General features: G+C 35.7%; 1 protein-coding gene across 6 annotated transcripts in view; it reads right to left on the bottom strand.

Moving 5' to 3' along the window:
• Positions 1-23,253, bottom strand: part of WASHC4 (WASH complex subunit 4) — a 73,787-nt gene extending 50,534 nt beyond the window's left edge. For 3 of the 6 annotated variants that reach the window (XR_002823647.1, XM_023728998.1, XM_023728999.1), the window contains exons 1-13: positions 23,112-23,213; positions 19,270-19,409; positions 15,051-15,104; positions 14,880-14,945; positions 14,081-14,126; positions 13,566-13,633; positions 9,725-9,807; positions 8,097-8,139; positions 7,507-7,610; positions 6,739-6,859; positions 6,108-6,231; positions 5,878-6,005; positions 4,933-5,093 (exon numbers count right to left, since the gene is read on the bottom strand). Coding sequence is in view for 5 of the 6 variants with exons in the window: in XM_023728998.1 (XP_023584766.1) it covers positions 4,933-5,093; positions 5,878-6,005; positions 6,108-6,231; positions 6,739-6,859; positions 7,507-7,610; positions 8,097-8,139; positions 9,725-9,807; positions 13,566-13,633; positions 14,081-14,126; positions 14,880-14,945; positions 15,051-15,104; positions 19,270-19,409; positions 23,112-23,172 (1,199 nt within the window). In the remaining variant the exon portion in view is untranslated. Of the gene's footprint in view, positions 1-4,932; positions 5,094-5,877; positions 6,006-6,107; positions 6,232-6,738; positions 6,860-7,506; positions 7,623-8,096; positions 9,694-9,724; positions 9,808-13,565; positions 13,634-14,080; positions 14,127-14,879; positions 14,946-15,050; positions 15,105-19,269; positions 19,410-23,111 lie in introns of those variants that run through there. The other 3 variants (XM_004373784.2, XM_004373785.3, XM_023729000.1) reach the window with 3 other exon arrangements.
• Between the last annotated feature and the right edge of the window lie 282 nt (positions 23,254-23,535).

Raw genomic sequence — 23,535 nt, 5'->3', positions numbered from 1 at the left:
GAGAAGGGAGAGGGTTGACATGTCATGGGGTTGTTAACCAATGTCATAAAACAATATGTGTACTACTGTTTCATGAGAAACTATTTGTTTTGTAAACCTTCACCTGAAGTACAATAAAAATAAATAAATAATAACAAAAAAAATCTCTGCCCTCCTAAAGCCTCCATTCTAGAAAGGAGAGTTGTACAATAAAGAATCAATAATTAAAATCCTTACAATTTCAAACAATGATAAATGCTCTGGAAAAAAAATAAAGCAGGGAAAAGGGATAAGAACTGAGGTGAAATGGTCAAACAAGGCTCATGGAGAAGGTGATCTGAAGCCAAGACTTAAAGAAGGTGAAGAAATAAACCATGTAACTATCTAAGAGAAGAGAATTCTAGAGAAGTGAATAACAAATGTGAATGTCCTAAGACAGAAAGTGTGTCTGGCGTGTTCAAGCAATAACAAAGAAGTCAGTACTGGAGGAGAGTGAGCAGGGATGAGAACAGAAAAAATCAGAGAGGTGAAGAGAGGAGGGCAGGATTTGTGCACAGCCTTGTAGAGAGTAAGGACTTTGTGAGTGAGACAGGAAAGCCACTAGAGAATTTGAGAAGAGAGACTGGATCTATCTTTGGCTTTAAGAGTATCAATATCACTTCAGCAGATGTGTTAAAAATAAACTACAAAGAGGACAAGGGTAAAAGCAGGAAAGCATTTAAGAAGCTACTACAATAATGCAGAAGAAAAAGAACCAGAATAGGCACAGTGGAAGTGGTAAGAATCTGAATATAAAAGCTAACCTTTATTGAATGCTTACAACATGCCAGCCACTGTTCTAAGCACTTGACACAAATTAACTCATTTAATCCTCACAATAACCTTAACAGGTAGGTACTCTTATCTTCATTTTATAAAAGAAGCACCTGACACACAGAGAGGTCAAGTTATGTGCCCAAGAGCATACAACTAGTAAGCAGCTGAGATTCAAACCCAAATCTAGGTAGTTTTCCCATCCTGCTGTTGTTGTTGTGTGCCGTCGAATCGATTTCGACTCACAGCAACCTTATGAGATAGAGTAGAACTGCCCCCGAGGGTTTCCAAAGCTGTAATCTTTATGGGAGCAGACCTCTAGGTCTCTTCTTTCTCAGAGCCACTGGTGAGTTTGAACCAATGACCTTTCAGTCAGCAGCCGAGCGCTAACCACTGTAGCACCAGTGCTCATTTTTCCTATCCTGGAGAGACTAAATCAATAATAAATATAATTATCTCTACTATGCAGGATGATTACAAACACTGTATCTCTATCAATACATCTCAATGGAGACCATCTCCCTCAAGACAGGAACTTTTGACCCACAGCTGAATTTAAGGTATACTTTTTTTCTTTTGAAAACTTAATGTGCAAAAAATGGACAATTCCCCTTATAGAATCTGATGTTACTCTTTGTAAAAACTCTTCAGTTAGATAGGCTACAAAAATGTCCCACTACTGCCAGTCAGCTGGAAGACAGCTTTCCAGGGCAAGGCACTGAAAACTCAATCAAGATTCGAATTCCATCCTGTGTTGCTGGCTGGCCATATTGCTGGGCCATCTGTCTGTTTTAAGAACTCAGTCCATGTGAAGAGAGACTCCCAAAACCTTGTTTAATAAATGTGTTTTGGGGAGGTGAACCCTAGCATCAAACCTGAGAGAAAAAGGTTTCCTGAAGAGCCACAGTTCCATTACAGCAAAGACATCAATGCTCTTTGAATTCTTTCAATCATGAAGAATTCAATTGAAAAGTCTGGAACACACAAAAAAAGAGCAGGGTCCTCAGACAGTATCTCCACTGTGGAGGAGGGGGCTGTAACCAGGACTCAGCAAGGACACAATGTATAGGAAGAGAAGGAAAAGGCATGAGCAAGAACCAGATGGAAGAGACTTAGACTATGGGGCTCTCCCTGATATTAACCACGTCAATAACATTATAAAGGCGGCTAATACTTAGATACAGTACTGAGCATTCGTCAGTTTTAGATCAGACTTTGTGGGATAAAGCAGAGGTCTGTCTGTCACTTCCACCCATCACTCCTAGAGATGCCAGATGATCTTTGTGTCTTGTAAATAAATAAAAATGAAACTGTGTCAAGTTAAAAAAAAAAAATTTGACAGAGTCCAAAAATGGCCAACAGTTATGTCCACCTGTCAGCTTCACTTTGAAGCACAAACAGGAAAAACACTAAGGGAAAAAAACAACCTTCTTGACCAAATATAAAGCACTAAACAGTGACAACACCTATATGACAATTGGGGGTTTGAAATGAAGGTTCACATCCATACTCCCAAAGTCATTATTTTTCAGTTCCAAAATGGTTGTGAATGTAAAGCAAAATGCAGCAACCCACATACTCTGGGCCCCAGTCAAGGTGGTGGCTGAGGCATGTGGCCACTTGGGGTCTAGCGTATAGCATGTAGACGGGGAAATTGTCCTCCACTACTCCCTCCTCACTTACATAATGAACTCAGGAGCCATACCTTGGGACAGCTCTTAGTCAACCCCTCAGCTTTCTCTAAAATGTTAGGGCGAAGCTCTTGCTGGTCACATCATCTCCCTTTTCCTGGGTTTCATTTTTATGAGGTGAATTTTAGGTTTCTCTGGCAGAATTACAGGGAAAATTAAAAAGATAACTGCCTCCTTCAGCTCTGTGGAGCTCTCTAGTGACTGTATAGGTGTATCTTTCAAATCCAAGAATTTGGAAACATAAAATTTTATCACGTGAGGAGTATTTGAAAGTCAATTGATTCAGTCTCCTACCCAATAAGACTCACTTCCTACAGCATCTCTGACTGATGGCAATCTATGGTTCCACAGACATAACTCTGGTAGAGGAGCGTGTCAACTCTCAGAGCAGTCTACACACCTGTCTCTCACAGGCTCTAGAGTTAGCCTGGCGTGGATCTGAATCCCATCTCTGGCACTTCCTTAACTGACTGTGTGATCTTGCAAATCTCTTCATTTCTCTAAACCTCATTTTCCTTATCTGAAAATGGGATTTAAAAAAAAAGCAGAGTAGTAGTTAACAGCTTGGGCCCTATAGCTGAACCATCCAGCTCTGTCATCTATAAATTATTTAAATTTGGGCAAATTTAATTTTTCTGTACTACAGTTTTCTCATCTAAGTTGGCGACAACAACACTATCTACCTAACAAGATTTTCTGATGATTAAAGGAAATAATACACATGACGCCCCTAGAATAATTATTGTAGCTTATATTAGCTTACACTGAGTAAACACTCAGTAAATACTAGCTGTTACCTTTATTATCTCCCAAGAGAAGACTGTTACAGGGTGTACATGAGGCGTGTTTAAAGCCTTCAGTAAAATGATTGTTATAGTTAAGAGTTCGATAATGTTGGCAATTACTATTACTACCACCTGACATCTTTTGGTTCTAGTTCAGCCTTCTGGAGCCACAGCAATCAAATCTGTTCCCTTTCCAACCTGAATGGCCCTTATATATTTAAAAAAAAACCTACCACCTCATTTCTCAGATTTCTCTTTTAAAGGTCAAAACTATTTAGAAACCCTTCAATGAGTCCTCCAAGGGCATGGTTCTCAGACCCTCCGACATCTTGATCAACTTCATCTGACACTACAGTATGTGGCCCTCTTAAAATGTTGCACTACTGAATGCCAGCTATTATCTGATCAGTAAGGATTCAACAGAACTACCAATTCCCACGGCCTAGATAAAACTACTCGTTTCCCTAACCTTGGTACAACAGTCACTAACGTAATCTAAGTATGTATTGGCATTTTTAGCAAATTCATCACATTCTGAAAGAATATCAAGCTTCTGGTAACTAAAATACTTTTTTTTTTTTATTTACAGCTACTAAACCTGATCCTTGTCTCTTCATCTTATATTCTTGAATTTATCTCTTATTCTAAATCCAAACATCTATCTTTATTCCTGTTCTAGGATACATTAGAGCCCTCTGAAATCTCTGCCATTAGCAGTTCTGCATGAATTGGCCGTAGTTTTCCACTGACTTCAATCACAGGACACAGGCCTACTGACAGATGCTCTAATAGAGCTCCTATATAACAGACATACTTCTCCTTCCCCCATTGTGGAGCAGTGACCCAATTTCCCCTTGATAGGCAGGATCAAGAGAAGCTGGGTAAGTATCCCTATTACACCTTTAACCATGTCATGGATACAAACTGTGACCAGCACAGGGCAAGTGGCAGAGTCCACTAAAAATCTTCATTCTGTTCCACATGTGATTTTAGCGGTATACTCAAGAATGTGCATTAAGTTTAGTTGTTGAAGGTGGGTGATGGGAACAGGGGGGCTCTTAATACTGTGTTATGTTTGAAAATTTACATAATAAAAGTTTAACAAAAAACAAGATCATAAATACCAGAAGATACAGAGAGTTACAGTGTTCTTTTGGGGTACAGGACTGACATATAGAAAGGAAGTAGACCTTTTTTTACTTTAAACCTTTAGTACTTTTTGACTTTTTAAATATGTACACATATTACTTTGACAAAAATAAGAATAAAAGGAAAAAAAAAAGAAGTACATCAAGTTAAAGTCAACTCCTCCAAAAGTCATCATGGGCATGCTGTTTTTAATGTCATCAACTGTAACTGAATCAGAGGCCTCACTTTATCACTTAATCTAGACAAAAAATACTTAATGTAGCTGATAAAAAGTACCTGTACGTATACATATAACCATAAAGTATAATTTGCCTACATCTTAAATTGAGTTTAGGCCTAAATCTTGAAAAAAAAATTCAGTGTTCTCCTAGAAGATAAATCTCCTGGAGATTGCCAAACCCGTTCTCTGATGATGAGTAAGTACATTCAATCTTATAATGCAAATCCCTTTCAGTATAAGATCTGAAAATATAAAATATCTTAATATTTTCCCTATAGTTGCTTATAAAACCTACTTGGTAAGTGATTGAGCTTTCTGCTGCAGGAAAGTATCCCTATGCATTTTAATGGCTTGAAGACTTTTCCTGTCTACAAGTTTGGCAGCTGCTGGTATCTTCTGGATTAGAAAATTATCAGGAAACCAAACAATATTAGCAGTTAGAGTGATGGCTGGTACCTGAAATAGTAAAAGTACAGAATAAAAATCATTAAGCATAGGCTAAACAATAAGCTGTTCTACAACATATAATGGAAGACAGAATTCATTTCAGGAAAAAATAACTACAAAATATACTCATTAATATATTACGAGACAAAGATTTTACTATGGCACAAAGTTAAGGCATTTCCGTATCTAGTGTTGAGTATGACAGTTACTTTATTTCACCTAAATATTAAACAAAACACAAACGCATGAATTTTCAGATGAATAAAAATATGCAAAAGTACATAAAAACTCGTATCCTCATGACCCTGACTTACATTCGACATTACTGAAAAAATAAAAATACCCAATATGGCTGAGTTCGCATGGTCACATGTCTTGATTCTACACACAAACTAAATTTTCAATTTTGAAATCAGTCGGACATCACAGAAATAGCAAACTTGTAGAAAAAGATTATTTAAAATTTTTTCTATTTCAATAATGGGAATGAGGCAGCCAGAGGATGAGAAGAAGAGAAGGAAGAGAAAAAAGAAGCAAAGGAAAAAAAGTAGTATTAGTAGCAGAGGTAGAAAGTTAACATACATTAAAAAAACTGAAAAATATACATCAATATGTATTTATGGGAAGTGGAGTTGTGAGGTATTTTCATTTATGTTACTTATCTCTGGAATGCTTGGATTTTAAAAATGAATATGAAACCATTACTTTTTTAAGCATGAATATATTTTTATATATATTTTTATCCAATTTTTCTATCTACTCATGTTGAAAAAATAAAGTTCTAAGTTCTTACCTTCTTACAAATGTCCAATAAAGACTTATAAAACTTTTTATCAACAGTACGAAAAATGTGAAAGTGCAGCACAAAGAGTCCACAAATTCCAACATACTTGTCTCTTTGGTCAATTTCAGAAGGTTCTCCTTATAAAATACGAGAGAAAAACAGAACAAATGTAATTGAATTCTGCTGTCAAGAAAATGCAAACTTTATAAACAAAAACCAAAAAATGTATTTCACATTACCAAGTTTGGCTTCTACATTTGCAAAAATTGAACGAATACTATGCGCAAATTCTTCAGCAAAAGTGCTGTTTTTTGACACAGATACTCCTCCATTTAGAGAATCAAACTGTTGTTCTATACAGGCCTAGGCAGGAAACATTAAAGAGAAATTTAGATTCTCAATAATGAGCTACTGAACAGACTTAAATATGGTGTATGATAAACTTTTAAAATTATCATTTAATTTTACTAAAACTGAAGCTTAATCTAATGAACTACATGCAGACTCAAACTGTATATGTCCTGAGCCTATAAAGAATTAAACAGTCTTAAAAGGTAGCCTTACAAACTTAAACCTAGAGAGTATTAGCACACAGAAAACTTAACCAACTGCCTGAACAGCCTCGAAGATCCTTGAATAGTTTTAACTGAAGGGAAAAAAAAACCCTTTTCCCAAATACAACTAACACACTATTATTTCTGTTTGCTGTTAGATACTGAGGTAATTATATTTTAGTGCACTAGCAATGTTTTAAGCCAAAGCATTTTTTAAAGCAAAACATAACAGTATTCTATAAAAGTATCCCACTATAATTCTGAGCTGGGTCAAATAAAAAGCCCATTTGTTATATCCTGATATAGCTCTATTTACCTGGAATATCATTCCATCAAGTAACTGCCCTTCCAGCTTCAGTAAGAACTTTTCAAATGGCTTTAGTTTTTCTTCTTGAATTCCAAATTTTGAAGGATTGTGATGCACAGATTTCAATAATCTTGTGGAAGAATATAAGAAAGATCTTAAACTGGCCTACTGAACTCTTAAATTAAAAATTTAACATTTCCCCAGAAATCACAATTTTATATTTATAATTCTTGTTTGGCTCTACACATTTGAAAATTTGAGCAAAAACAATCCTGATACATTTAATTTTCTTATCATGCCTTTTCATATCATCTTAAATTCAGATGCCTGGCACTCTGTACCTCCCAGATATTCAGTGAATACTTGTGAATTGAGTAAAATAAAATACCTTCACCTAAACAAGTCTTGGAGTATACAATGCAATGAAACTAAGCTCAGAAAAAAACTGTCACATGGATACAATGAAAGGAAAAAATAAATCTGAGCCCAAACAAAGATGGCACAGGGCCAGGCAACATTTTGTTATGTTACATACAAGGCTGCCATGAGTTGGAGCCAACTCGACAGCAACTATCAACAATATAGGCATATCATAGTCTCACACTCATTTGAAATTAAAGAGTGATTACTGTCTTCATAAAAACATTTGCCATGAGATCCCTCCAAATATAGATCTCTGGGTCATTTAAAGGATTTGCATTATTTATTTGTTTACTTTTTACTAACATACTAACTATGCAAAGTAAGAGAATATTTTTAAAAATTTAATTGACTCACCTTTTGTACATAGTCCAGTGGTCTTTCAATGTGATGTGATTATCAATAATTTCATCCAAGGTGAGCAAAACTGTTAGCAGTTCTCCCAAGTGCTCATACATAGTCTGTTAAAAAACCTTTAATGATTATCATTTAATCACTAGTTAGAAGTTAAGCTTTGTGTAGATTTTTAAAGTAAAATACATTTGAGCTAATTAATGAAATTAGTTGAAGGAGCGGTTAAATCAGTTTATTAAGCTACAGGTTTGGTCCTCAGACGGGACTATTAACCTGAGAGAAACACTTTGCCCAATATTCCATCCTTGTGACCTTACAAAATTTGTTTCACTGCCCAGAGCGACCATTTGGAGAATCTGCATTGGGCCACTAGTTGGGAAAAACTAAGAATTGCACTGCTTGTGGGTCAGTGCCTCATCACCTCACAGATGAAAGAAAACAAATACAAAAAAAAAAAAAAAACCTTTAATAGTCTTGTTATAATTGTTGTACTCCCCAATCAAAAACACACTAAAAGTAAACAGCTACATATACAACTTCAAAGTAAAATACCATAAAAATTCGTATTGTAGGTCAAATTAAATTACTTTTACCTGAAAATGAACTCCAGTTGTCTCTATAATTTTGGGTGCAATCCTGTAATAAAATAACACCTTAGTAAAGAAAGTTTGCTTTTTTGTCAGAGATCTCAAGGAATACACACAGTAGCAGAAACTCTTAGAATTTTAATGTGTTCATCTTTAAGAATTAAGTCACTAAAATTTAAGAGATCCAAGAAATTACACCGTATTACACTTTCCCAAGAAGGGCACTAACTTGTACATATCAAGTCTGGAATATTCTTGCTTATAACCCACTCATGGGTAGGGATATGACAATATGTGGCCCATAAATAACCTTAGCCATTTAAACCTAAACGATCTATCTTGGCATGAAGGTAGAGAAAAAACAAAAGTGATATGCCTATCTTCCTAAACTATTAGAATTTCTCAGCTCCCAACTAGAATCTTTATTATCCCACCCAAATTTGGGAACTAATCCCTTCTTCAGTCAGGTTGATTTCTGAGTTCTCATTCCTACTGAAAAAATAATGCATACTACTGGAATTATACAGAAGTCAAAAGCCACAGGATAATTCAATTTTACTTCATAGAGAATTTGTTCAACATTAAATAACTGAATAACTGTAATCAAAATACATATAGCTATTTCACAAGATAAAATGCATTCTTTAGAAGATTAAACACAAAATCAAATAAATTTCATCGTTCTGGGGGGAGGGAGTCCCCTCAGAATTACACACCAGGTACTGGGGAGGGGAGAACTATGCTCTCATGCTCTTCTGCCATGAAAGGTACTTTGGTAAAAAGAAAGAACATAAAATAAATACCTAACTTAAGGGAAAGCCATGGGAATGAGAAGCAATTAACATAGTCTTACAGTTCATAAAGAGAGTTATAATGCAGCATGATATAGTAAGAACAATGAATGGACCGGAGACAAGAACAGTACCTAAACTGCTATGGAATCCTGGCAAATAATTTCTCTGGGCCTCAGTTATCTCTTCTGATAATTGAGAATTCCTAGTCATATACTTCAACAAAGTTATTGTAAGGATATAATTAAATAGTAAATGTGGAACAATTGTTAAGTATAAAGCATTAATCAAATATTAAGATATTATTTTGGGTAGTAAAAACAGCAAGGGCTCTATGAAAACTGGATCATCTCTCTTGATTTAAGGCAGTAGTCCCCAAACTAGGATGATCATTAAAATAAGGAATTTTTTAAAATGTAAATTCCCTAGCCCTGCTACCCAAGAGTCTATATTTTAAGAAAAGTCTCACGTGACTCAATGAGTCAGGGAACCATTAATTTAAAGGAGAGAGGAAAGGAATAAGGAGAGAGAACATGATACATGCACTAATTCCATATTAGCCTTTTCTATATAATCCAATTTCTTTTTTAAGATTAGTCTGTCAACATTCTCATTCAGATAGACAATGGTTGATTTAATGTGATAGGGACCATGTCTTGTTAACCTATGTAGTACACACCATCAGGTAGTATTTGAAATATTATGAGTGTTCAAAGAATGCTGAATGAATAAGTGAATGAGTGAACAAACCAACAGAAAACTATTTCAGGTCATTAGCTAGTTTCAGAAAAACATTACCTGCATCTCTATCATACAAGTAAAAATATGTCTAAAATTCATTACTTGTTACTGATATAGAGGGCAGCCAACTGATGGACTACATTCATCACCACTTCATAGCACCTCGTAACAAAACAAGACAGTTCCTGAAATGACAAGTTGAGTAAATGTTATAAAGTTGCTTTTTAAATGTCACCATTTCTGACTGAAGTTTATGGTAACAACTCTAAACAAAACAATTTTCCAATACAATCCCGTTAACCAGCAGCCAGACAACTTCAAACATTCCTTAAGCAAACAATACTTAAGACTCACCTCCTACATCCCAAACTGATTTCTGCCTCTTTACCCCCACAGCATTTCATTCACACTTCTATCATAAGCCTTATGTTTTAGTTGCTAATATACACCTAAATGACATGGACTGTCTCATTCTTTTTTGAATACCCACTGCCTAGCTTGGCGATTAACACACAACTGCTTCTAAATAAATGTCTGTCCTACTAAATGAATAAATGAATGAACATTTGAATGAATGAAGGAGCTAAAAAGAAGCCAGTTTGAAAAGTATGACAATGAGGGGAAGGGATCTCCAGAAGTCACTCTGAAATAACTCAAATGTTTATTACCTTTAACCATATCTATAAACAGACCTGGCATGGACCAAATAAAATATTATGTTTGTCATGAAATAATACTTAACTCCCATCTGCCACGTTGCAGACTTTCTGAAAACGTTTTACCGATTTCCACTTTTAAACCTATAGAAACAGTTTGTATCTAATATATTGAAACCTTATTAAACCTACAGCTATTCTAAATTTTAAGCTCTATGAGGGCGGGGATTTCTGTACTGGGCTTTGTGCACTGCTGTATCCCCAGCACCAAAAACAGTTCCTAACATATACTAGGCCCACAAAAAATACCTGTTGAATGCTTAAAGATGGAATTTTATGCAGTTCTCAATGAGATACAAAAACAAATTAAATTTTAAAGTTTATACAAATGAAAATAAATACTGCATTTCAGTTATCAGCCTTCATTTTACATTTCTTATTAAACTTCTAAAATATCTGAATTTCTTGATTTCAATTTCTATGGAATTCTGATTTCTTCCTCTAGATCAGTTAAGTTCAGCTCAAGTCGATAGAGAGAGTTTAATTTTAAATACTTATGATGTCTTTCAAAGTATTTTGTCTCTATATTCATAGCTCTGTTACCATTCAGAAGTATCAAAATGAAAAAAAAACAAAAACAAAAAACAACCAGTTGCTGTTGAGTCAGTTCCAACTCCTGGCGAGCCCATGCGTGTCAGAACAGAACTGTGCTCCGCAGGGTTTTCAATGACTCAATTATTTGGAAGTACATTGCCAGACCTTTCTTCCAAGGTGCCTCTGGATGGGTTCAAACCTTTTGGTTAGCAACTAATCATGTTGACTGTTTCCACCACCAAGGAACTCTGTCTATTTTTCAAGTACATAATTCAGACATAAATATCAACCCACATGTACTTGTAAAATGGATCAATTTCCTATTTAGGTTCTGACCATAATATAAGAGATGTTACTGGCAATTTACAATGCATTAAAGGGAGAGTTAGTGGCTTCTGACAATAAAGTCAGCCAAAATATACTACTTACTTTCTGACTTAGCTGACATGGGTTTGTTGTTTGTTAATACATAAAAAGAGGGGGACTCTCCTTTTTGGGTAGGTACAAGCAATTTTAACATTTAAGATACTCTCCAACTCAGGAGTCCAAAGAACTCTCAGGAGTTCTCCCAAGAAGTCTGCTAATTTCTTCAGATAGAGCAGAGTAAGTCTGCCAATCCAATTTATCCAGATTTTTAACATATGCTCCTACTAACAAATTATATTCCATAGCCAAATTTATATTACAGTGTTTAAAGCTACCTCTCACTAGGACATAATAGCATCCAGCCAGCTCACTGACAGTAGAAATATTTTTCTTATCTAAATAACAATTCTTATTTCAAAATTTTCTGAGTCTATTCTTCTCCTTAATAAAATGAATCAAAGTATGACCTCACTTATATAAAATATTCCACTTATATGAAATAGATCAAAGTCTATTAGTGGTTACCAGGGGTGGGGGGAAAGAGGAAAGAGGTAGACATTGCTTGGGGTACTCTAAATTTCTGTTAAGGGTGATGGAAAAATTTCGAAACAAGACAGTGGTGATGGTTGTGCAACATGGGAAACATAATGTCACTGAACTGTACATGTAAAAAATGTTGAAATGGCAAATTATTGTTTTATTTATTTATATATATACATATATATATACACACATATATACACATATATATACACATATATATATATACACATATATATGTATATATATATATATACACTCAGCACAATTTAGGGGGAAAAAAAAACTAAATCAGGACCAAATGTCAAAATTCCTTTACTAAGCAAAAGTAATCATTAAAAGAAAAATATCCAATACTGTGGCACACTGTAAAGTCTAACTTAAAATAAAAAGGGCTCATTCTAAGTAGCTGAACTGGAAATCAAGGTTTTGTAGCAATATGAGTTTGGGCAATAAAATAAACTGCACCATTTGTTGAATATATTTTGAATTACATTAAAGACTAAGAATACCACTGCTACTTTGCTTTTAAGATAATAAATATCTGCAAGGCAAAATCACCATAAACAAAGTCAAAAGGAAAATGACAAACTGGAGAAAAGATACCTGCAACTCATATAAAGAGCTAACTTCCTGAATACGTAAAGAACTTCTAGAAATCAACAAAATACTAACAATCCCACCAAAAAATGGTCAAAGAATATCAACACTTAACAAAATACAGAAACACTAATGGTCTTAAATATATGAAAAGATGCTTAACTTCACTTGTAAGAGAAATAAAAGTTTAAAAATAATTCTGAGATACTGAAATATTAATGTTATTTTTTTTTAAGTCACAGAAAACTAGAAGACAAAATCCATTTTTATAAAATTCAAAAAGAAACAAAACTAAACATTTAGGAATTAAATATATAAGAAATTAAACAATTTTGAAAAAGTAAGATGGAAGGGGGGATGTGACTGGAGAATAGCACACAAGTAGATGCAATAACATCTTTAACGTTCTAGCCCTTAAGTTAGGAGATAAGTCTGTGGTTGTTCATTTTATTATTAAGCTTCATAACTTACATGTCACATAAATTCTTTTATATATATCAATTATACATTACATTTTTTAAATAAAAATATAAACGAGGTAGACAATAGTGTGTACAGTGTGCTATCGTATCACTTTGTAAGCCCAAATGATACAAGGCTCAAGCACATTATCGCTGAGGTAGATAGGATTATGATATTTTTTCCTTATCTCCAATTTTTCTTTTTCCATTTGTACAAGTATTATTTTTGTAATGGGGAGGGAGAAATAGAAATTATTTCATACTTTTGATAAAATTAAACCAAAAGATCGAGAATAACTAAAACTTTGCAGTGACAAAGACAACATCTAAATTGAAATGTGGGGTTAGAAGCATCAAGTGGTGTTTTTAACAACCTCTCATTGCTCATGTAACAGCTTAATCATCTCCATTAATAGCCCTTCTTGATATAAATTCTCTTTTCCCACCTGATATAAAGTTTAAATCACTTTAAAAGGCATAGTGACAAACTATCCATAAATTAAATTGTACATAGAAACTTATTTTGACACCTGTTTCCCTAAAAATACTATGGAAAGCTTTCAGGAATTACTAATCTCCTAAACTACAACCAATGCTGTTTAACCGTTCTGTCCTCAGAGTGCAAACCTCAGCATCTGAAGGTTTCAGAAGCCTTTTTTTAACTATGTGTAAATAACTCAAAGTTTTCAAAAAAAAAAAGTGCAATACAAAGTAAAAATCAGTTACCTGTAAGAATGAAATAAATCTTCCCATTTGAATTTGACAATCACCTTCCACCATGCTGGAATCTGTCGCTTTAAAAGACAACATGAGAATCATATTTCAGTGTTTCAAATTAAACTCAATCTACACCAAAGGAAAAAAAATGATTTTCATAGTACTGTAAAACACAATATTTAATACTGAAAAAAAAAAGAGACAATCATCAATCACACAATCAGAAGTAAACATGTTTCACTGTTTAATGAATTCAATGAAAATTCTCATCTAGCTACATACAGCACTTTGTCACTTACAAAGTATCGCAAACAACTTTGGCAAATTTGCCACTGCTTCGTCATCAACATTTTTTTCACCTGTTTACCAAACAAAAAAGCCAACAAAAAATTCTGCATGCTTGTTTTCTTATACTAAGACAAATATATCAACATGGTAGTCCTCGAATTGTCTGTTAACGTTTTGCTCATTTCATTCTCAAGAAAGGCATCACAACATTACAACTCTGAAATTTGAAAACTTACCTCCTTCTCCATAAAACAAGAGGCCATTATAAAATTTAGTTTCAGCCTGATTTAACAAAAAAAAAAGACATTTTTAAAGTTACATTGTTCTTAAGCTCCTAGGCTCTTTCAGTTACCTATAAATAACAGGACTGTATCATTTAAATATAAATTCACAAAACATTTATAATACAAATAAATTCAATTTATCTTTAGTGTATCAAAGATATTCCTGACACTCAAAAAGCGTTTCTTGATTTCTTTAGCCTTTACTATGTCTTACCCAATGACTCTGCCTCATATCCTTCCATCAGTTCATGGGAGATAGAAGGCAAACACACAGTATCAAAAAAGAAGAGAAAAAAAGATAAAGTTTACCCACTTCTACCAGAATTTTAATGACTCATGGGTAAAGAAATACAAAATTACATGTACATTAAAGATTTAAAGCTTTTTAAAAAGATCAGTTATATCTAGAAAGCCAGCACATGCGGCAAGTAACACACACTTTGGAGGTATACAGATCTATGTTCACACTGTCACTACCAGTAAGATCTTAAGCAAGTGACCCTCTCTAAGCCTCAGTTTCCTCATCTATTCCTCACCTACCCCTCTGGGTTATAAGGATTCACTACCAGTGTTAGCAAGGTATTTGGCACATAGTAAGTACTCAATGAATGATAGTCATTACTGTTCCTATTACTTCAAATAAATAATACATTCAATATCAATAAATATTTATTGTATATTGTAAATATGTAGGCACATATGATTTTAAATCATCTGTTTTTAAAGTCTTTAGACAGACACAAATAATTACCTCATATTTTAACTTCTTGATTTCACAACAAAGTGCAGCATAAACAGTGATGACCTTGTTTAAGACCTAGTTTCATTAATTAAAAACACAAAAGGAAAAAAGTAAATTGTAACAGGTAACTTTTTTAAAAAACATTTTTAAAAACACATTTTTAAGTTTAGGAATCTGTACCTTGTTTTCAGTCTTTATGAGTTCCAAAAGGGAAGACTGTTCATAAGGTAGAAGCTATAGAAACAAAGGAGAACAGTATTTCTTTTTAATTTGAAAAATTCTGAAAAATTCTGTAAATACACAATTGAAACTATCTCTATTTAAATTTGTGTTAGACCCTGTACTGAGCACCAGCACCATACTATTTTGTTCAAGAAAAACTCACTGGACAGTATAATAAGAAAAGTCAACAAGCTGAAGAAGAAATGGCTCCAACATGATATAATCATCATGGTGCGAAAACTCTAGTTGCCCTCTCAACCATCAGGTGGCTGATGAGTACGGTGCAAGAAAACGCAACATAATACTGACGTTATTCAGCTCCATTAATTATGATCATGGAAAAAGACCTCTCATTATTTTGGAATTTGCCCTGCAGACATAAGTTTAATAAGATGTTATAGCTAAATGTGTCAAAATAAAATATCATAAAGCATAGAACAAGATAGAAAAGAAAAATTATTACAGCTTCTTGGATAACTCTATCGCTCAGACACATTTAAAACATGGTGTGCGGTTTACTTATCTTCCAAGTCTAGCTCAATTTCCACCTCCTTCATAAAATCTTCCTGATCACCATCTACAAGTGATCTCTTTATTAAGCGTAGTCTTCAATCTCTAACTAACTAACAAATAAGTATTCTGTAAGTAAATTACACATATCTTTCTCCCTAGGTTATAATTTTTGTTTACAGAGATTTTGTATGAGATTTTCTGTGATACTCTCATAATACTTAACAACTATCTTGTATAGCAGTGTTAATGAATGAATTGTGTCTCTCAAAAAACTTACGTTGGAATCCTAACCCTTACAGATGTAGATATAACCCTATTTGAAAATAGAGTTTTGTTATGCTGATGAGGCTACATCCATGTAGGCTGTGTCCTAAATCTAATCACTTCTGAGTTATAAGGAGCAGGACAAACACAGAGAAAAGCAAGCACAAATGGGTTGTTTGAAGATAGCCAAGGAACTGAGGAAAGCCAGGGTTACAGACACTGGGCTTACAGGCATTGAAAGAGACAAGGACCTTCCCCCGGAGCTGACAGAGAAAGCCTTCACCTAGAGCCAATGCCCTGAATTCGGATTTCTAGCCTCTTGAACTATGAGAAAATAAATTTCTATCCTTTAAAGTCACCCATTTGTGGTATTTCTGTTACAGCAGCACTAGGACACTGAGACAAGTAGAAACACAAGAAACTAACTGCCCAATAATGGAACTAAAAAAAGGTTCCAAAGAAAAGAATGGTGGAGGAAGGGGAAGTTGGAATGTTTCCATATGAGGATACAATTTAAAAGATCAGAATTCTTCTGTTGAGAAGATAAAAGCTGAGAGAGGATCTTACCTTTTCATAAAATTTGAGAGTTGAGATGAACACAAGATTTTTATTGTAACTAGAAGAGGCCCTTAAAACTCAAGAACAAGTCTTAAAAAAAATAAAACGTATTACTTAATGGCAAGTGATAAATATACGCAACTCATAACCCACAAAGCTAGTACAGATTGAAAACGACAACTTTCTTGTGGATGTCCTTCAACTTACATACAATGATTCTCAAAAAAGTATTGAAGAACAGAGACAATGACAAATTTGAGGGGAAGATTTTTAAAGGCTAAGCCTATCCAGTCTGCAAGAGAAAATAGTGGGCTGGAAGTGACTTCAGTTTCCAAATATACAAAGCATTTGAGAGGCAGTTTACAGTCATGAATATAAGGGCACAGGCTCTAAAGCCAAACTGCCTGGTACGGATTCCTGGTTTTGTCACTTAAAAGAGATGTGTAAATTACTTCAACGGAATGAGTTACTTTTCTAAGCCTTAGTTTCCTCATTTGTAAAATGGAGATGATGGTGTACCTATCTTACAGGTATATTGTGAGACTTAAAAGTCAACACATGTTCCACAATTCAATATAAAAAGACATAGAACCCAATTTAAAAATGAGCAAAGGATCTGGATAGAAATTGCTCTAAAGAAGATATGTTGTTGTTGTTGTTAGCTGCCCTCAAGTTGGTTCCAAACTCTTAGTGACCCTATGTACAACAGAACGAAACACTACCCAGTCCTACGTCATCCTTACAATCACTGTTATGCTTGAGCCCATTGTTGCAGCCACTGTATCAATCCATTTCGTTGCAGGTCTTCCTCTTTTTCACTGACCCTCTACTCTACCAAGAACAATGTCCTTCTCCAGGACTCGGCCCTCCTGATAATATGTCCAAAGCAGGTTAGTCAAAGTCTCGCCATCCTCACTCCTAAGGAGCATTCTGGCTGTACTTTTTTCCAAGACAGATTTGTTCATTTTTCTGGCAGTCCATGGTATATTCAATATTCTTCACCAATACCATAATTCGAAGGCATTGATTCTTTTTCATTCTTCCTTACTGTCCAGCTTTCGCATGCATATGTTGTTGTTCTTAGGTGCCATCGAGTTGGTTCCAACTTATAGCGACCCTATGTGCAACCGAACTAAACAATGCCCAGTCCTGAGCCATCCTCACAATCGTTGTATGCTTGAGCCCACTGTTGCAGCCACAGTGTCAATCCATCTCGTTGAGGGTCTTCCTCTTTTTCACTGACCCTCTACTTTACCAAGCGTGATGTCCTTCTCCAGGGAGTGATCCCTCCTGACAACATGTCCAAAGCGTGTAAGATGAAGTCTCACCATTCTTTCTTCTAAAGAGCATTCTGGTTGTACTTCTTCCAAGACAGACCTGTTTGTTCTTTTGGCAGTCCACGGCATATTCAATATTCTTCACCAACTCCACAATTCAAAGACACCAATTCTTTTCCGGTCTCCCTTATTCACTGCCCAGCTTTCGCATGCATATGATGCAACTGAAAATACCAGGGCTTGGTTCAGGCGCACCTTAGTCCTCAAGGTGACATCTTTGCTCTTCAATACTACTAAGAGGTCTTTTGCAGCAGATGTGCCCAACACAATGCATCTTTGATTTCTTGACTGCTGCTTCCATGGGTGTTGATTGTGGATCCAAGTAAAATGAAATCCTTGACAATGTCAATATTTTCTGTTTATCATGATGTTGCTTTGGGTCCAGCTGTGAGGATTTTGTCTTCTTTATGTTGAGGTGTAATCCATATTGAATGCTGTGGTCTTTGATCTTCATCAGTAAGTGCTTCAAGTGCTCTTCACATTCAGCAAGCAAGGTTGTGTCATCTGAGTCTTATAAGTCATATGAGTCTTCCTCCGTGCTGCATCAGTTTGTTGAAACATCTCAATTGGTATTCTGTCAATTCCTAAAGCCTTGTTTATCACCAATACCTTCAGTGCAGCTTGGAACTCTTCCTTCAGTACTATCGGTTCCTGATCATATGCTACCTCCTGAAATGGCTGAACATCTAACAATTATTTTGGTATAGTGACTCTGTATTCCTTCCATCTTCTTTTGATGCTTTTAGGATGATGAAAATGTTCTGAAATTGACTGTGGTGATCATTGCACAGTCTATGAATATACTAAAATCCCCTGAATTGTACACTTTAAACAGATGAATTGTATGGTATATGAATTATATCTAAATAAAGCTATTTTTAAAAAGTTAATATGTAACTTAGGACAGTATCCGGTATGTAATAAATGTTCAATAATCATTAGTTATTATTTAAACAATGGGCTACAGTTTCAAAGACTGAACTACCTCACAATGGAACAGAGCAAGCGTGATTTACTTTACACATTAAAAAGAAATCACTTGTACATTAAGATCCCCTAAACAGCATGAGAGTACTGTTTGAAAATAATGGAAACATTCTATATGTTTGGCAAAAATCACTGAACAGTATAGTTAAAATCTGTGCATTTTACTGTATGTAAAATAACCTCAATAATAAGAAAAAAATAAAGCCTGAATATTCTATTCCAGCCCTCTTAATTTTCTTGATGATGAAAAACAAATGCTCCTTCAAATAGTTGGAGTCTGTCTTATTCTTTTATACTAAAGGATAAAGATACTGAATTTTTGTCATTCTTTAACAACAACAACAAAAAATATAGCTTCCCTGAATGGCTTACAGAAAAGGAAATTAACATTTTTTTCTCCAAGTTTCTTCTAAGTCTCTAAATTCCAAATAATAAAAATATATTTTCCACTTAAAAAAATGTTTCAAGATATAACATATCCTGAAAATATACCCATAAGTAAAAAAATAAAATAAAACCTTTAATGCTATCGGATCAAGATTGAAATCCCACACATCTCCAATTGAGTCATCCAGGGCATCTTCAATTCTTCTCAACTGAGATGTATATTCCTCAAGAAATTTTCCATAATTCTTCAGTTGGACTTCAGCATGAATTTCTAAATTTAAATTTTAAAACAGTATATAAGTACAAGTAACAAGTTACAAGACATTTTTGACAAATAATCTCAAAAATCACAGCAGATATGAAGCACTGTTAAATGTTATTACTTTAGAATATCTGGATTTCTTGAAAATAAAATTTCAAAGTTAAACAGAATAATTCAATCATCTCCAAATATATTAATTTTATATACAGTAGACGTTACTATACTTATCTGTACGTATATAAAGATATAATCTTAAAACTCTAAAGCATAACAAAAAAGTCTCTAGCCCTTTACCCCATATAGGGCTGGTAAACAATCCGAATAAATGCCTTAGACTCAATGCCCTGATTCTATGTTTTAGTCACGAAAAACTTTTGCAAAAAGAAATGTGCATGACCTGAACAGGGTGCAAAAATCTGTGTTGTCATACAAGCAAAATTTAAAAATTCTTAATTCCACACACAGTAAACTACTGTTTAAAAATATACCTACATATTCTTTTAAATACAGAGTTTAGACCTACTTCATCATAGTGAACATTATTCCTGTAATACACAGTATTTATCAAGATATTTTGTTTTACTTAATTATAATAATCTAGTTAGAAAAGCTAGCAAAAAAACACTAGCTGAATACAGAATATTGTGCCCATTTTTATAGAGTTTTCATAACAATAGATGACTCTTAAGATTATTGGAATAAACACCAAACCAAAAACCAAATCGGCTGTCGTTGAGTCGATTCTGACTCATAGCAACTCTACAGGACAGAGTAGAACTGCCCCACAGGGTTTCCAAGGAGCAGGTGGTGGATTCGAACTGCCAACCTTTTGGTTAGCAGCCAAGCTCTTAACCACTGCTGGACAATAAAAGGTGTGCCTATTCATCAAAATAAACAAAAGTAAATCTTTCACCTTATATACAAAAATTCATTACTTATTCCCAAAGGCAACGAATTCAAATCCAACTCAGTTTCTTTTATTGATGTGGATACTTTATTGACTCTAGTATTCTAGAAAAAGGTAGAATTTTTCTCTCCTAAAATTAACAATGTGAAGCAACTCTAATGCAAAAAAGTGTGGTCTGACTCCTGATGTATTAAAGTATAAAGACCTGGCTCCCCCTTCTCCCTTATTTTGCAACTGATGTTCTGAATCTTAGGTGGATCAATTTGGTTCATTAAAGTTCCTATCTCATTATAGCATTAATCTAGGCGATTTTGAAAAACAACTGGTCTAGATGTAATTCATACTCCAAAAATTAACGAAAACCAAGCATAGAGAAAAGATGAAAAGTCTTTCTTACAGCTTAAATTTAAGAACTGTGTTTAAGAGTCTCAGTATCCCAAGTATTAGTCTCATTTACCTGGGAAATGACTAGTCAAAGCTACATCTGACCAGCAAATCAGTACTTAACGACGATGCAAGAAAAACAGTCAATAAATTACTATTTACCCTGACAGTATAGCCCCGGGACACCTTTTTAACTCAGTACTGAAGTCACTCCTAAGGGTCATCCTTCAGCCAAGGATTAGACAGGCCCATAAAACAAAATCAGACAAAATGGGCACAACAGCACAGGGGCAAGGATGAGAAGGCAGGAGGGGGCAGAAAAGCTGATAACAGAGAACCCAAAGTTGAGAAGGGGAGAATGCTGCCATGTCGTGGGGTTGGCAACCAATGTCACGAAACAGTATGTGTATTGTTTAATGTGAAACTAATTTGCTCTGTAAACCTTCATCTAAAGTACAATAAATTAAAAAAAAAAAAAAACTCATTTCATGTTTGAGGATTCACAAAGTAGCAGGCAACAGAAACCTATAACAACATTGAAAAGACCCTTCCTATAAGGTAATGTATAGCTGTAAAACTGGTAAAAGTTTAAAAAGTGTGCCATAAGAATTACACAGCGATTCAAAAGTAAAATTCCAAAAATCTATTTATATGCTTATCTCCTGAATTCCTTGTTTTATTTTAGAATCCCTAAGATAGCACAGTATATAAACCAACAACCAAACTCATAGCGACGCTATAGAACAGAGGAGAACCGCCTCACAGAGTTTCCAAGGCTTCTTTATGGAGGAGCCCTGGTGGTGCAGTGGTTAAAAGCTCAGCTGCTAACCAAAAGATTGGCAGTTCAAATCCACCAGCCACTCCTTGGAAACCCTATGGGGCAGTTCTACTCTGTCCCAAAGAGTTGCTGCTATGAGTCGGAAATGACTCGACAGCAACAGGTTTGTCTTTTTTTTTTGGTTTTGTTTTGAATCTTTATGGAAGCAGACTGCCACATCTTTGTCTCACAGAGCAGCTGATGGGTTCAAACCGCCGAACTTTCCGAGCGCTTTAACCACTGCGCCACCAGGGCTCCTGGTATAGTACATACTACATAGAAAATATCTGTTGAATGAATGAGATCATTCTAAGTTGAACTATTTTAAAATCCAATAATATACCTTTCATTCTAATTTTTTGAAGACACTAGAATGGGGGACCTTTGCCCACAAAACTTCACACGACAAGGCGCAGCTCACTTTTTAACAGTAAATACAGAATCCTCTTCACAAAAGATGAAAAAAAATGTTGTCATTACCACCAAGATGGCTTTTTTTTTTTTTTTAACGCTTTTGCAAAAGAGCTAATACCTTGTGGAATGTTTCGTGAAAAACTACAAAGCCTCCTGGATGTAGCTCACCCTTCTTTAAAAGACTAATAAAACCTAACTACATCTCAGTTTGTAGACATTAGCCTTTCTTTGCAAAATCTAGCAAAATTCAGCTGGGATTCAAAAAAAAAAAGTATTCTACTTCGTTGGAAAAAGTATTCTACTTTATTCATTTTTAAAAAGTTTATAATCAGTATGCCTCAATATCACTTACAATTCTCCTATACAGATTAATATCACCAAAGATAAGAAACAGACTGCCAACTTGTACTAATCTTAAACAGTTTCACTAAAATAATAAGTGAAATTGAATTTTTTGGGTTTTTTTGAGGGGGGCTGGACCTCTAAGTTAAAACCAGACAATTCAATTTTATGCAAATTCTGATGTAGATTCGCTGTAATTTTTGAAACCCTTCTAGTTGCAATAAAAACTACAGGGCACCACTGAAAAATACCACTCAGCACAAATAAAAGGCATGGAAGAAGATAAACTGACATTCACGTGTTTATTTTTATCGTGTCAAGAGTTCTTTTTCGCTAGCTTCTTCGGTTATAAAAATGTGGAAGAAAAACCACTCGAACTTCCAAAAGTTGGTATGGAAGGAAAGAAATGAAAAACAGGAAACCGAAACAGGAACTCAGACATCAGCCTCTTCAAGAACGGAACGCTCTGACAATCTGGCGAAAACCAGACACAGGACCAACCTCAGTTCCCTAGGGCCGCCAGGACTCCCGGAGTGCGCCCCACCCTTGTCCTGGGGCTGCAGAAAGTGGACGCCGCTCACCTCGGGGGACCTAGGGGTCACCAGGAGCACTACGACCATAAACGCCAAGCCCCGACGGGGCCAGCCTAGCCCATCATTGCTAGGACGCCAACCCCGAAAGTAACGCTGGATGGCGCGCTTCTCACACCCCAAGGGGTACAGAGTCCTGAATCGGACCGCCGAGCTGCGACCCCGACCCAAAGCCCTCCCGCAGGAGCGCTGCCAGGGCTGAGGGGGCCCAGAGGAGCGTCCACCCGCAGCCCTTGCCGTGACTCACGCTCCCTTACTCTGTGAGCCGTCGTCAACACGGTCGAACTCCCAGTCCGGGGACAGAGTCTCCACCGCCATCACCCCAGCGCCTCCCACAGACACAGCCCCAACCAGCACGGGCGGCGACAGCAGCCTCACCCGGGTCGCTGTCACAGCACGTGACTTCCGGCCCCAGTCCCGCCCACGCTCACGAGAGCCAACCGGGCTGGTCTCCCGTGAGGGTCGCAGGGGCCGCTGGGAAAGCGAGTCCTCCACGGCGACTACATGCGGTAGCCATGGTGGCGGCGGTATTAGTTTGGGTTCTGTTACCCTTCACTTCTCCTCTCATGTCACACCGGCACCTTCTGTTTTGCCCTACTGTCCCGAGGCGATTTTTAATACTTGGGGGAGTTGCTCTGTCTAGCCTAAAAATGGGAAAATTGATGAAGAAGGGGCTTAACT

This window comes from Trichechus manatus, unplaced genomic scaffold, assembly GCF_000243295.1.
Source record: "Trichechus manatus latirostris isolate Lorelei unplaced genomic scaffold, TriManLat1.0 scaffold00027, whole genome shotgun sequence".
In the NCBI taxonomy this organism is placed as follows: domain Eukaryota; kingdom Metazoa; phylum Chordata; class Mammalia; order Sirenia; family Trichechidae; genus Trichechus; species Trichechus manatus.
The sequence above is the reverse complement of the archived record's forward strand: the minus strand, read 5'-3'. Positions and strand labels throughout refer to the sequence as shown.